Source organism: Physeter macrocephalus, chromosome 19 (genome assembly GCF_002837175.3).
Source record: "Physeter macrocephalus isolate SW-GA chromosome 19, ASM283717v5, whole genome shotgun sequence".
Lineage (NCBI taxonomy): Eukaryota > Metazoa > Chordata > Mammalia > Artiodactyla > Physeteridae > Physeter > Physeter macrocephalus.
In genome coordinates this window covers 78021775-78035061 of record NC_041232.1, presented here as the reverse complement: position 1 = coordinate 78035061, position 13287 = coordinate 78021775, and the positions used below count along the sequence as shown (strand labels likewise).

Here is a 13287-nt window from a genome sequence, read left to right as displayed (position 1 = left end):
TTTTAGGCAAACAGATTTCAATCGTGTGTGTGCGCATATTGCCTGCCTGCTATAAGTAATATCTCTCATCCCTTTTTGTTTTCTAAGATGACTCCAGGTAAAGCACAGGCAGAACCGTGTGAGGTCCGTTGTTAAGTGTCTGCTAGTTACTTGAGTCTCTAGCCATATTTACAGTGGACTCCACAGACCCCCATAGGCTCTCCCACCACTGAATAAGGAGACACGCTACTATTGGCAGGCAAATGTTAGTGGTAAGGCTCTACAGGGAAGTGCATCAATGCAGTCAGAACAGGGACTAGTCACTGAATAACTCACATTTTCTGGGGATTTCTTTTCTACTCCCTACACATATCTCTCATTTCCTCCTTTCATATAGTGGTTTGTTTTGCTTCTTTTACATTCTGTAAAAATATTTATGAAAATATTCTAACAGATAGTTTTTCCTGTAAACAACCTCATTAAGCTTAAACCGCATACAGGTAACCGGTCTAAAAGAGAGTAATAATGAATACTTACATGCTTGTAATAACAGAGCTGGTAAAAATAAAATGTAGTTGATGTGTCCAAAATAACTTTCTTTTTGATCTGTTTGTTAAAAGAGATTAAATTTGGAAAGCACAATTAGGTAAAAATTTAGTCGTATTGATTTGCCAAATTGATAGTAACTATGTAATTGAAAAAATATTTTTGAATGGAAATACAGGAAATTTTATAACACTAAAATCCACAAAATTGAAATGTGTTTAACTTATGCATTTTGTGACAAGAGGAAGATGTTCAATTTTTTTAAATTAAATATGGGTCCTTAAAAAGATCAAGCTCACTGATCTATGAAAATTAATATGAATATACTTGAAATACATTTATTCATGTCTGAATTTGACTTGTCTTCATTCTAACATTCAAAATTTCAAGCTACATTGAAATAATATTTGGAAGCTAGGGGCTATGCATTGCTTTCATTTGGTATACTTATTGGGGAATACATTTGTTTTCCACAATTTCTTATCACTGGGGCATGGGGATTTCACTTTTATGAGTAAGGAAGGACTTTCAAATTTTAAAAACTGTAACTCTTTTATTATCTTTTTATTATCTCCAATTTGGTTCTTTCATTGTAGAGCAGTGATGTTCAACACATTATTAAAATTAGTTGTTTTAGATATCTTTAGATATTCTCCACATTCACATAGAAAAATTTATTAATTAGTCCAGAATAATATATTGTACTTTGAGCTGTCAGAAAAATTATGAAATTAAGGTTGTATTTTTTGGCTAACTTTGTAAATTTTCAGAGAAGCTCTTACTTTGAAGAAGGGTATATTCATAAATGGTGAATCAAGAAAACCATGGATTCACAATAATTAAGAGGTTATTCTCTAATGCTTCCTTTATGTAAAAATAAGTTAGATATGAGAAATCATACAATGTTACCTATATCATAACATCTTTTTTATATATACAATTCAAAATTCCATTCACACTATGAATAATGAACAAATTTACTTTGCTCTTAAATAAATAAAATAGTGAGGACAAAAGAAGTACATCTGAGAACTGAGTGACCTATGTTGGAAAGGAAGAGTTAGAGCTAATTTGGCTAAAACTCAAGGACTAAAAGACCATGTTACGTACTGGTTTGCAGGGGAGGATCTGAGATCAAACAGGCCTTTTGGTGTAAATCATAATTCTACCCCAAAACCATGTGCCGCTATGAAAGTTTTTTAAATTTTCAGTCTCACTTTCCTTCTCTATTGAAAGAATTTATTATATCAATAATGTGTAATTTACAATGAATGCATGAGGATTAATTGAGAAAATGAATATAAAGCAATTTGTAGATTTTATGGATGATTGAGATTATTATCATCTCAACATGCTCCCTAATTTTCTTACTAATATTTCCATGTTTCCTATGTGTTTTTAGCCTAGAGATAGAACATCACTGTTTAAATTTATTTTAGATCATTATCTCTGTCTCTAGACCCCGATCTAATATAAATATTTGAGAGTATGGTTTTAGTGACTAAAAATGTAATCATATAGAGTAAACACAAACCAACTTTTTTGTGCATAATGTATAAAAGGGGCTTTGTTTTTCAATCATTGTAGTTTCTAATTAGAATCATCTGTTTAGAGTAATGAAATTTGTATAGTGCTTTACGTTGAAAATTCAAAAACTTCTCTGCCTGGTGATAGATGTTAATCTTAAACTTAACATTTTACCTCACTTAATATAATATAGGAATTATATGGAATTCTTAACTTAGGGAATAATTAACAGACATGAAGATGCAATGATTAAAATTTGTCTTAACATGTTTGGAAAGTAAATTATCTCTCTTTGTACTTGCAGCTAAGATCTGATTTAGACAATGGAAACAACTCTTTCCAGTACAAGCTTTCGGGAGCTGGAGCTGGAAGTATTTTTGTCATTGATGAAAGAACAGGTGACATATATGCTGTACAGAAGCTTGATAGAGAGGAACGGTCCCTCTACACTCTAAGAGCCCAGGTAATAGACACCACTACTGGAAGGGCTATGGAACCTGAGTCTGAGTTTGTCATCAGAGTGTCGGATATCAATGACAATGAACCAAAATTCCTAGATGAACCTTATGAGGCCATTGTACCAGAGATGTCTCCAGAAGGTATTGCATATTAATTTACGTCAAAGATGTACCTATTAACAATGAAAACAGATTTAAAATTTCGAGCATATGTTTTGGAAGTGAATTATTTACCGTTCTACCCGGGTACTTCCTTCTGCAAATGTGTTAAGTAAAATATTTGAAAAATTAGACTAATGATTAAAATCTTGTAAATAATCATACTATGTATTAATAAGTAATTTGTCTTGTTAAAATATAATTTCAGTCTTCAATAGAAAGAAACGTTTATTTGAGTATACATAAAATTCTTTAGCTTGTTCACTTATTGGTTTCTTCAATAAAAGAATTTACTTTCCAAAACAAACTATTCTTTTGTATCCCAAAAAATACATAAGATCGTCCTGAAAGAGTCACACATAAAAATAGGAGAAACCAATTTATAAGGCTAGAATCCTAGATTCATCCAAACAACAGAACATGAAAACTAAAAACGAAACAAAATGGTTGAAGACCTCTGTTTAGCCATATCCATTTTTAAGTTCTCTTTCAAACCCAATGTCACTTTAATAAATATTTTAAATATAATACTTATAGAAGAGAATGCTTTCCATGAGATGTAATAATTGACTGCCTTGGAAATCAGACATGTCTTTCCAATGGGGGGAAAATTATGGTATGGTTATACAAAATTTGTCCACTCATTCTTTGTCAGAAAAGTTTAATAATACAACAGATAGTAAAATTTAATTCACAAAATTTACTAAAGTATGATAAACTTCAATGTGATTTAATAATTGTCATTTTTAAATTATGCTAATGTGCTTTAAAACTGCCTTACCTAAACATTTGATTCATTAGCCAGGAAGTCTAAAAATGTATATTCCGTTATATATTTTCCTGATTCTTCATTTTTTTTAACATTCCAGGTAACAATTTAAAGACCTATTTCTACATGTATTCAGAACATAGGTGTTTTTTTGTTTGTTTGTTTGTTTTTGTGGTATGCGGGCCTCCCTCTGCTGCGGCCTCTCCCGTTGCGGAGCACAGGCTCCGGACGCGCGGACCCAGCGGCCATGGCTCACGGGCCCAGCCGCTCCGCGGCATGTGGGGTCCTCCCAGGCCGGGGCGCGAACCCGGTTCCCCTGCCTCGGCAGGCGGACGCGCAACCACTGCGCCACCAGGGAAGCCCCAGAACATAGGTTTTTAACAACAGCCTAAACAAATTTAGCTGTGTAGCATGTATCAAGACCAACTGTCCTTAGATATAATTGACACATTAATATTGTCCTATATGATAGCTAGGCAGTGATATATTTCTTCTTTTTTTAAATAAATAAATTTATTTATTTTTGGCTGCACTGGGTCTTCTTTGCTGTGTGCAGGCTTTCTCTAGCTGCGGCAAGCGGGGACCATTCTTCATTGGGATGCACAGGTTTCTCACTGCAGTGGCTTTTCTTGTTGTGGACATGGGCTCTAGGCACACGGGCTTCAGTAGTTGTGGCACACAGCCTCAGTAGTTGTGGCTCGCGGGCTCTAGAGCACAGGCTCAGTAGTTGTGGCACACGGGCTTAGTTGCTCCGTGACATGTGGGATCTTCCTGCACCAGGGCTTGAACCCGTGTTCCCTGCATTGGCAGGCGGATTCTTAACCACTGAGCCACAGGGAAGTCCGGCAGTGATATTTCTTTTTCCCCTTTCCATTCTTCTCCTCCTCCTCCTCCTCCTTTCTCTCCTCCTCTTCCTCCTTCTTCTTCAACTAGCATATGTTATGGTCCTCACATGTTCTAGGAACTTTTTGTAAGACTGGGGATTCACTTGTAAAGGAAATATAAGAAGTAACGGCTAGTATGGGACTTATATTTTAGTAGTTATAGCACACGAACAGTAAATGACTATTTTAAATAAGCCAGGTAATATTTGACATTGTATGTTATTAAAGTGTTAAGTATGGGTAAAGTATGATGATGATTAATTGACTGGAGGAAGTGGGGACATTTAGGAGGTGACATTTGAAGGAAATGATACAAAGAGGACAGCCATGCCATGTTCTGAGAAAAAAATTTCCATTGCAGGCTGAGGAGAATTGCATTTATCAATATTGGAGTTATTGGCATATTGCTGGCATAGAGGGCATGACAAAGGATGAGATCCCCTTGGTAGAGAATTTAGGTAGAGAAAAGGCAAACATACAGGGTGACCGAACTGTTAGAACTTAGTTGACTGCTGATTTAGAATCAATGAGATTGGTCAGTCATGTAAGAAAAGAAAGACATGAGGAGAGACGTTGCACAAGAAGAGATCCTCCAACTGTGTGGAAGCTGCTTTGAGGTTGAATAAAATCAACGTGATTTTTTTTCTCAAGCATTTGGTACAAGTTTACATGCTGCATCAACTATATAAAATAAGTTTTTGCAATACGACATGTCTGATAAAGTGGGCATAGTCAAATATCGTCTTAAATTTATTTTTATAAAGTCCTTTGCAAAAACTCGCTTTAAGATTCTAGAAAGCTGTCTAGAAAGACACAACTGATTTAAATTTTGTATGTTTGAAGAAAATCTCTCAAGGGTAATATAGGCAAACAATATCAACTATCAATGTAATGGATAGAATGCAGAATTGATATATTACAACATATTATGTTGTAAGTTTATTATAGGAACAAGTAAACAGAGAAATTACTTTTATTAAAATCTGGTTCTGAGACAATAATTTTTTAGAATTAAACTTGTTCACTTAACAGGGTAGATACCAACTGATTTAAGAGATCTTCAGACTGCAAGAGTCCAGTCATTGGCCCTTTGCATTTCCAAATAGTTTGGCCATCTGTGATCAAGCTATGCTGACTCAACTCAGAGACTCACAATGACCTTTGGATCCTTCAGTCACCAAGAGAAGGCTTTTCCCACTCTCTGGTCTACATTCCTTGCTAATTCAATTTCATGAAACTAGTCAATTTAAATTTTTAAGTGTTGCCATCAGTTACTCAATTCTAATTACAGGATGGTGTCTTAAGGTGGAATAATAGGAGTTAAAGGTGAGAGGATTCAGTATACACATATTCGTTCTGGGTTATTGGCCCTTCCCTTTACACATAATCATTGTGATCATTTTGCATTGTCACCGGTGTTCTAAAGTAGGGCGATCAGATTTCCAGTTCTACCTATGACAGCCCTACTAAACCCTTTTTTTTTTTTTCTGGCATCTTGTCCTAGAAGCATTTGTACCTGATTATTAATTTTTTAAAATTTTATTAGTACCTGCATTACAACAAGCCAGAGTTAATTTGGTAGACATCTACTGTTTTTACTTGCAGCTTCTTTCATGGTGTGTGAGAAAAAGTGTGTGAGACATGTGGGCAGTGAATAAAGTTGTTTTAAGACATGGTTAAATCTGAAAGAGGGCTAGTTATAACCCAGTAAACTATATGATAAAGCACAGTTAAGCTTAGAAACCTATTAAATAATGTAAATACATATGAAGAATATCCTTCTGATGATATATTTCAGGTTAAAATTGTCTGCATAAGATATCTTTCATTAATGTACATATAGACGATTTATCCTTTAGAAATACATTTATTTCTAATATAATTTAGAGAGAATTTAATTTTTGATCCGTTAATGTAATAAACCCAACTTTGTCAGTTTTAGTGAGAGCACAGTAAAATGAATAAAGAGAGACTAAACAGGTTAGATTATATATGTGACATGTACCATGCTTCATACATTGATTGAGTCAGTAATGCACATTAAAGATGATACTCAGCAACTAAGTGTCTGTTGCCTATATTTAACTGGTAACACAAGGAAGGGGGGACTGTGAAACAATTATTGATTATTTCCATGAAAGACACATTATTGGCCTCATAGTGATTTTGTCAACTTTGTATGCATTATAGTATAGCATACCTAACTGTGAGTGAATGCACAATTCCTCTTACACATGACAAGTCCTCATGGAAAACATAAATATACAAAATATTATCAAATATTTTTGTATTTCTTAATTGCTTTGATGTTTATTTATTATTACTATTTATTTACATTTGACTATTTTTTGAAGATTTCTACAGTATGTAAATTACTGATTAGGAAAGTATACAGGCTTATTTCTCTCTATTGACTTTTTTAGAAAAACCATTTAGATAATATTTAGAGGGTTTAAAGTTGCTTAATCTGTATTTAATGAATTTTAATGTCAATAAAACTGAAACAGGAAAAAAGGAAAGACTGAAACAACTGAAGAAAATAAAATCAGATCATCAGAGTGATGTAAGAATTGAACATTGCTAAAGTCCTTCTGAATTTTATAGACGACATTTACAAATTATGAGTAAGAATAAAGCAAGACTTTATGCAATGAATTTTTGGAAATTCTGCTGCATATTTGTATCATCTTAATTTATTTTACATTTCTTTTTTCAGTGGTAAGTTTATAGTAAGATTCACAGACACATGATTTCACACACACACACACGCACGCACACACACACTCACAAACATAAAAAGTGAATCACTGGTTAGTCATCAATGGTTCATCATCAAGCACTGTTTGAAACATTGAAACATTGTAGAATTATGCCAGTTCTGTAGGATTGCTACTTTTAATTTAAAAGTGCAGTGAGTCTTATAAGGGAGAACAATAATTATTTTTCTAGAAATTGAACTCCCTAACAAATTCACATGAGAGAGTTATTCTGAATATTTATAATATCACATTTTTATCCACTAAATTTTCTGAGTTTGACTTTTTTGGATTTACCCCACACGCAAAGAAATTATTTTTTGTGACATTAATATATTACATTAAGTTTTCCATTTAGTAGAGAGAAAGGTCATGACATATTAGGACATTGAAGAGGTATGTTTTGGTTAGAAGTAAATGAAGCGTCGATTAAAATGGGCTTTAAAATAAACTGAACTGGGAAAAACAACCTAACTCCATAGCTCTTGTCTCTAGAAATGAAGTATGGGTGGTCTATGAGTCAGCGCATTTTCTTGGTCTTCCTGATTCTCATTTGTACGGTACTAAGTTAAGAAATCTAAAGTCTTAATACTAAGAATTTCTCTTGGTCAACAACTAACAGTACAATGATTTTGACTATTGTTCCTGAAGCCAAATACAGGTGGTCTAGTCCTACAAACTAGAGACAGGAAACCCTGATAGGAATAAATGAAATGGAGACATCATGAGGAAATGTAGGGGAAGGAAATGGATGAGTGCATAGAAGCATAGTTAAAAGAACAAGACTTGCCTATTACAAACTGATAGAAATGGTCTCTAAGAAGACTTTTGTTGGAATAATTCTTTATGATTCCTACAGGGATGTATCTATCTATTCATTTATTTAGTATTTGTATTATTGTGATATAATTGACATATATTATTGTGTAAGTTTAAGGTGTACAATGTGCTGATTTCATGCATTTATATATTGCAATGTGGTTACCACTATAGCCTTGGCTATCATTTCCATCATGTCACATGATTATCATTTCCATGGTGAAAACATTTCAGATCTAGTCTCTTAGCAACTTTGAAGTATATAATACAGTATTGCTGACTATAATCACTATAAGGTACATAAACTCCCCAGAACTTATTCATCTTCTAACTGTAGGTTTGTACCCTTGACAAACATCCCAACTCCCCTACAACCCAGACCCTTGTAACCAGCAATCCACTGTCTCTGTAAGTTCTGCTTTTTTTTTTTTTTAGATTCCTCATATAATTCATTGCATACTCTGCCTTTGACTTAGCATAATGCCCTCAACGTCCATCCATGTTGTCTCAAATGGCAGGAATGTATTTAAAACACCTGAAACTAATGAGTGTCTACATGTTGAGTGGAGAACGGTATAAAACAAGGGTTAAATAACTAACATAACAATTCTAAAACAAAACAGCAAATACTATCAATACATGCAATTGAGGACCACAGTAAAAGTTTCAACATTTTTATTACTGAAGCATAGAATGGCTTCATATTAGAATGTGGCAGTTTATAAAATTAGATTGTAATGAAAAACTTCATAATGCTAATTTCACATAAAATCACAAGCCTATTTGATTTAGTGCCATTTGTGTTGCCATTCTTATTGACATAGAACATAGTGTTTCAAAAGATGTGGATTTCCAACAAGACCCATAATGCTAGATTCCATGTTTACATAAAAATAACTTAAAAGCTCATTAGAGAAATATTTTTAATTTGACCATTAATTTTAAACATACAAATACTTATTTCCCATGAGTTTTATTGATTGTTACTGAATTTTAATGAGACTACTTACCTTATCAATCTGATAGATTTTATTTTGCACTTTAAAAAAATTCTTTAAAGAAAGTAGGCATCTTACAGAAGGGGATGAAGCAAGCCAAATAATTATGCTCATCTTCAGCTTGACACTATGTCGAGATCATTTCAATGATCTTTATTAATATTTTACTAATATTCTGTAATTTTTTGAGGTACAGGTCACAACATAGTTTGTTTGAAAAAAACGGTTTCTAATTTCCCTTTGATTCCTCTGCTACTAACACATCTTTAAATGATCCTTAATTACATATTGTAATGGGTTGTTTAATAGTTATATTTCATTAGATTATGGATTCACATATTTCAAACTCTATGTGGTGTATGGAAATTCGGGTTATTCTGTATAAGGTTATATTTTCTTGTCTATACAGAAAGATACTTGTTTTATAATTCAGAACAGGGAGGACTAGTCTTTTGTTGCATATCATCATCTTGCTTTTGCTAAAGAAAGAATACCTTACGGAACTGGAATCCATTTTTCAAAAAGACCATAGGCTTAATTTCTTGTAACTATGCATTTTCTCTTCAGGAACATTTGTCATCCAGGTGACAGCAAGTGATGCTGATGATCCTTCAAGTGGCAATAATGCTCGTCTCCTGTACAGCTTACGACAAGGCCAACCATATTTCTCCATTGAACCCACAACAGGTATTCCTGGAAGAAGCGAAGTGCAATTCAACATGATTCTAAGGCAAAGTCAGAGCAAAATTTCTCTGCCTACAAACATGTTGTAAAGTAGACCTGATGTTTCAATCAATAAATGGATTGTAATGTTAAGCATTTAATTATTTTTAATCTTTTAGCTGGTTTTTCTAAGGTTGGGAGATTGGATTTTTCGCACCCATACCACAAATGATTTGTGTATGGGATATAAAACATACTTAAGGATTATTACAAATTAATTGCAGAACTACAGACAACCCAATTTAAATATAGGGGGAAAAGACATTTACAAGCAATTGACAAACAAAAAGCCTGCAAGCATATTAAAATTGCTCAACCTCATTAATCATCATGGAAATGCAAATTAAAATCACAGAGTTCCACCTGTACACCCAGCCAGAATGAGATTAAGCTGAGTTTATGGCTGGGTGTAGGAACTTAAAAAAAAAATAGTTCTGTATTTTATGTCTTTTTGATTCACATGAATACAACATTTGCTTTTTCTGTCCTTCTCCAATTTCTGTTAATCGATTGAATACTTTATAAAATAAATTTTAAAATTGCTCTTATTTATTTACATCTATTAAACAGTTAAGAATCATGTGACGTTGATTCATTTAACAAATATTGATTGCTTTGGTCACTACAAAGAGTAAACCCATATAAATGAGCTTATAGTCTCTAAAGATGAGAAAAAAAAATACCTGACTAACCAACCAAGAATGTGGCAAGTTCCAAAAGCAATAAAATTCTGTGATTGTTAATGAGACAAATATTATTTCCATCTTGATGACATGAAAAGCTTTAAAAAATTAAAGCATGTGTTGGGTCTTTAAGCATTTTTTATTGATTCATTCATTTAGCAAGTATTAAATAGGTCAGCCTTTATCAATCAAGTTTCTTTTGAGAATCAGATTCTGAAAAATATGATTTGAGTGACTATATTCTTAAGTCTCCCCAGGATAATACCTAGTTTCTATTATTCTGAATGTACAGGTTAAAGCTATTTTAATACATGCAATGGATGCCTTAAGACATTCCCTTACACAATTTTGGTTGAGAAGGGTTGAATATGCAACAGGCATTGTACAGTATACTAGGTTTACAGCAGGACACCATTGCAACATTAAAAAAATAATAATAAAAGGAAAGCAACAGGGACTCTTTTCTCTTGGAACTTACAAATAAATATTAAACATTTGTGTATTAATAAATACATACATCAAGTTTGTGAAGATTATGAAGTGAAATAAACAAGGTTCAATAGAATAAAGTAAGAACTCCTTCATATTGTGTGGCCAAGGCAGAATACACTGAAACCAGAATGCTGAGCTGAGCACGTGACCAAGGTGAGGAGAGCATAGAAGGCATTCTAGGTTATGGGAAGAATGTATAGGAAATTCCTGAGAAAGGAGAGTGTTTAAGCTCTTAGACTAACTAGACACCAGTGTGAAAAAGCACAGAGGAGGAGAATAGAAAATGGGCTATCTGTATAGTAGATGTGTGCTGGGTGACACTGGATCTTCACAACCATTTTGAGCACTGTCTGTTCCTCCAGCCCTCACTGACTTCTTAAACATATTGAGCAAATTAGCTAAAGCAATTAATTGCATTAATGGAGGAGCAGTAGAGCCGGCAGCAAGACAATTGGAAGCCAAAGCACAGAAGTGGTAAGTTTTCGAGTGTGTAAGAGGACCTAGGAATATATATCCTTTATCCATTCTGAAGGTAAGCAGACATGTTGAAAATAAGGTCAGCAAAGTTAATTAAGCCTCCATACATGGGAAGTGAAGGCCTCTGTATTCGTCTCACTCACTGACTAATCTCTACACCTTTGGATATATAATTCCAAAACTCTAATACTATTCTCCTTTGCTAATAGGAAACACAATTCTCTGTTGAGTCACACACAGGGAGATATTAGGAGCAACTGTTTCATATATTCCATGGTTTCCATACTGATTCATATAACAGAGTATAATTGTGAAACACTTCAGTCCACAATTAAAATCATAATGTGGTCCAATTTGTCCTTCTTTTATTTTTTTACAATTTTTAATTGTATCACAATTTTTTAATTAACACTTTTCCCCCAGACATATTTGAAGATTAGCCATTCTCTTTCTTATATTTGTATTATGTGTTCCCCAAATCTTTAGGATTACAGCCCTTCTATTCACCACCTTAAATTTTTCCTAGGTTTTTTTCAGTGGTGATTAACTTTTTACTAAATAATTTTATAGAAAGTGGACACTTATTACAACATTTCCATGGTCCAATATGGATATGAATATCTCTGTTGGTGGATTATGAATAACTGTGAGTCAAAAATCAGCTCTTCTTCATATATTATGACTCAAAATAGATTTAACATCACAGGTGAACAATATTTTTGCATAAATTTGGTATTATAGTTTTACATGTATCCATAATAAACTAACTTCTTCTAAGTTTAGGGGAAAAGTTAATTGTAGAGCCCTAATATTATGTTAGAGAAGAAAGCAGAAAATAAGTTGAGGTAAAAATAAGACATTCTTCTTCTCTCCCTGTGGTTTATCTTAACATGGTATTTTATTAAGATTCCACTACTATTAGTATTGTGATGACCACTCGAAACTTTAGCAGAGGTGGTGATTGACTTATTATTGTTGTATTTTTTTCTCCAGGGCAGCATCTAGCACATTGTAGTGGTTCAAAATGTGTCAAAAGAATGATTTTATGTTTGAATTCTTAAGAAATTAACTAGGAAGATGCCATAGTTAATAATGAAATAATAATTATAGTTTATTATGTCTTTAAAGGAGTCATAAGAATATCTTCTAAAATGGATAGAGAACTGCAAGATGAGTATTGGGTGATTATTCAAGCCAAAGACATGATTGGCCTGCCTGGAGCACTGTCTGGAACAACAAGTGTATTAATCAAACTTTCTGATGTTAATGACAATAAGCCTATATTTAAAGACAGTAAGTAAAAAGGATTCTAATAAATAATTTTTGCAAGTATGGGAAATAGCACAAACTAAGTCTTGATTTAGCAAAGTGTTTAAAGCATCTGCTTTCAGATTTAGGGTAGTGTCACTCTTTCCTCCAGATTAACTTGTTGGCAATTTTTAATTTGTACAATCAAATAAATGGTTCTTTTAATTTTCCCACAATGAAAGAGACACAGTAGCACAGTTAAACTGTTGCTTCCTGAAAACAGCAAAATATTACCAACTTTAAAGTAACATTTCTCCCACTTAGTAAAAGGAAAATCTCACAAAGCAGTCTGTGGAATGACTTGCTATATGCTACTAAGGAAGTCAAGAATCCCTTTGAAGAAAAATTATATTGAACATGCTCCTTTTTTTAATTCTAAAAAGATTTATTCTTCAGGATATTAACACGTGATTATTTTCTACATTTTAGCATAAATTACAAATGATATATGAATGACTAGTTCTTTGTAAGTTTTATGCAAGTTACTTCTGAAAAGTAAAGAGAAAAAAACTTAGTTATTTATATTTATATCTATGTATTTCAAATATAACTGCCATTATTTTCTTGTGACCAAAACTATGGGGTCGGGCTTCCCTGGTGGCGCAGTGGTTGCGCGTCCGCCTGCCGATGCAGGGGAACCGGGTTCGCGCCCCGGTCTGGGAGAATCCCACATGCCGCGGAGCGGCTGGGCCCGTGAGCCATGGCCGCT

General features: G+C 33.5%; 1 protein-coding gene across 1 annotated transcript in view; it reads left to right on the top strand.

Moving 5' to 3' along the window:
- The window catches only part of CDH19 (cadherin 19), a 116366-nt gene that overhangs the window by 24602 nt on the left and 78477 nt on the right, over window positions 1-13287 (top strand). The window contains exons 3-5 of the mRNA XM_024133955.3: window positions 2357-2651; window positions 9463-9582; window positions 12399-12563. Coding sequence (XP_023989723.2) covers window positions 2357-2651; window positions 9463-9582; window positions 12399-12563 — 580 coding nt within the window. The remainder of the gene's footprint in view (window positions 1-2356; window positions 2652-9462; window positions 9583-12398; window positions 12564-13287) is intronic.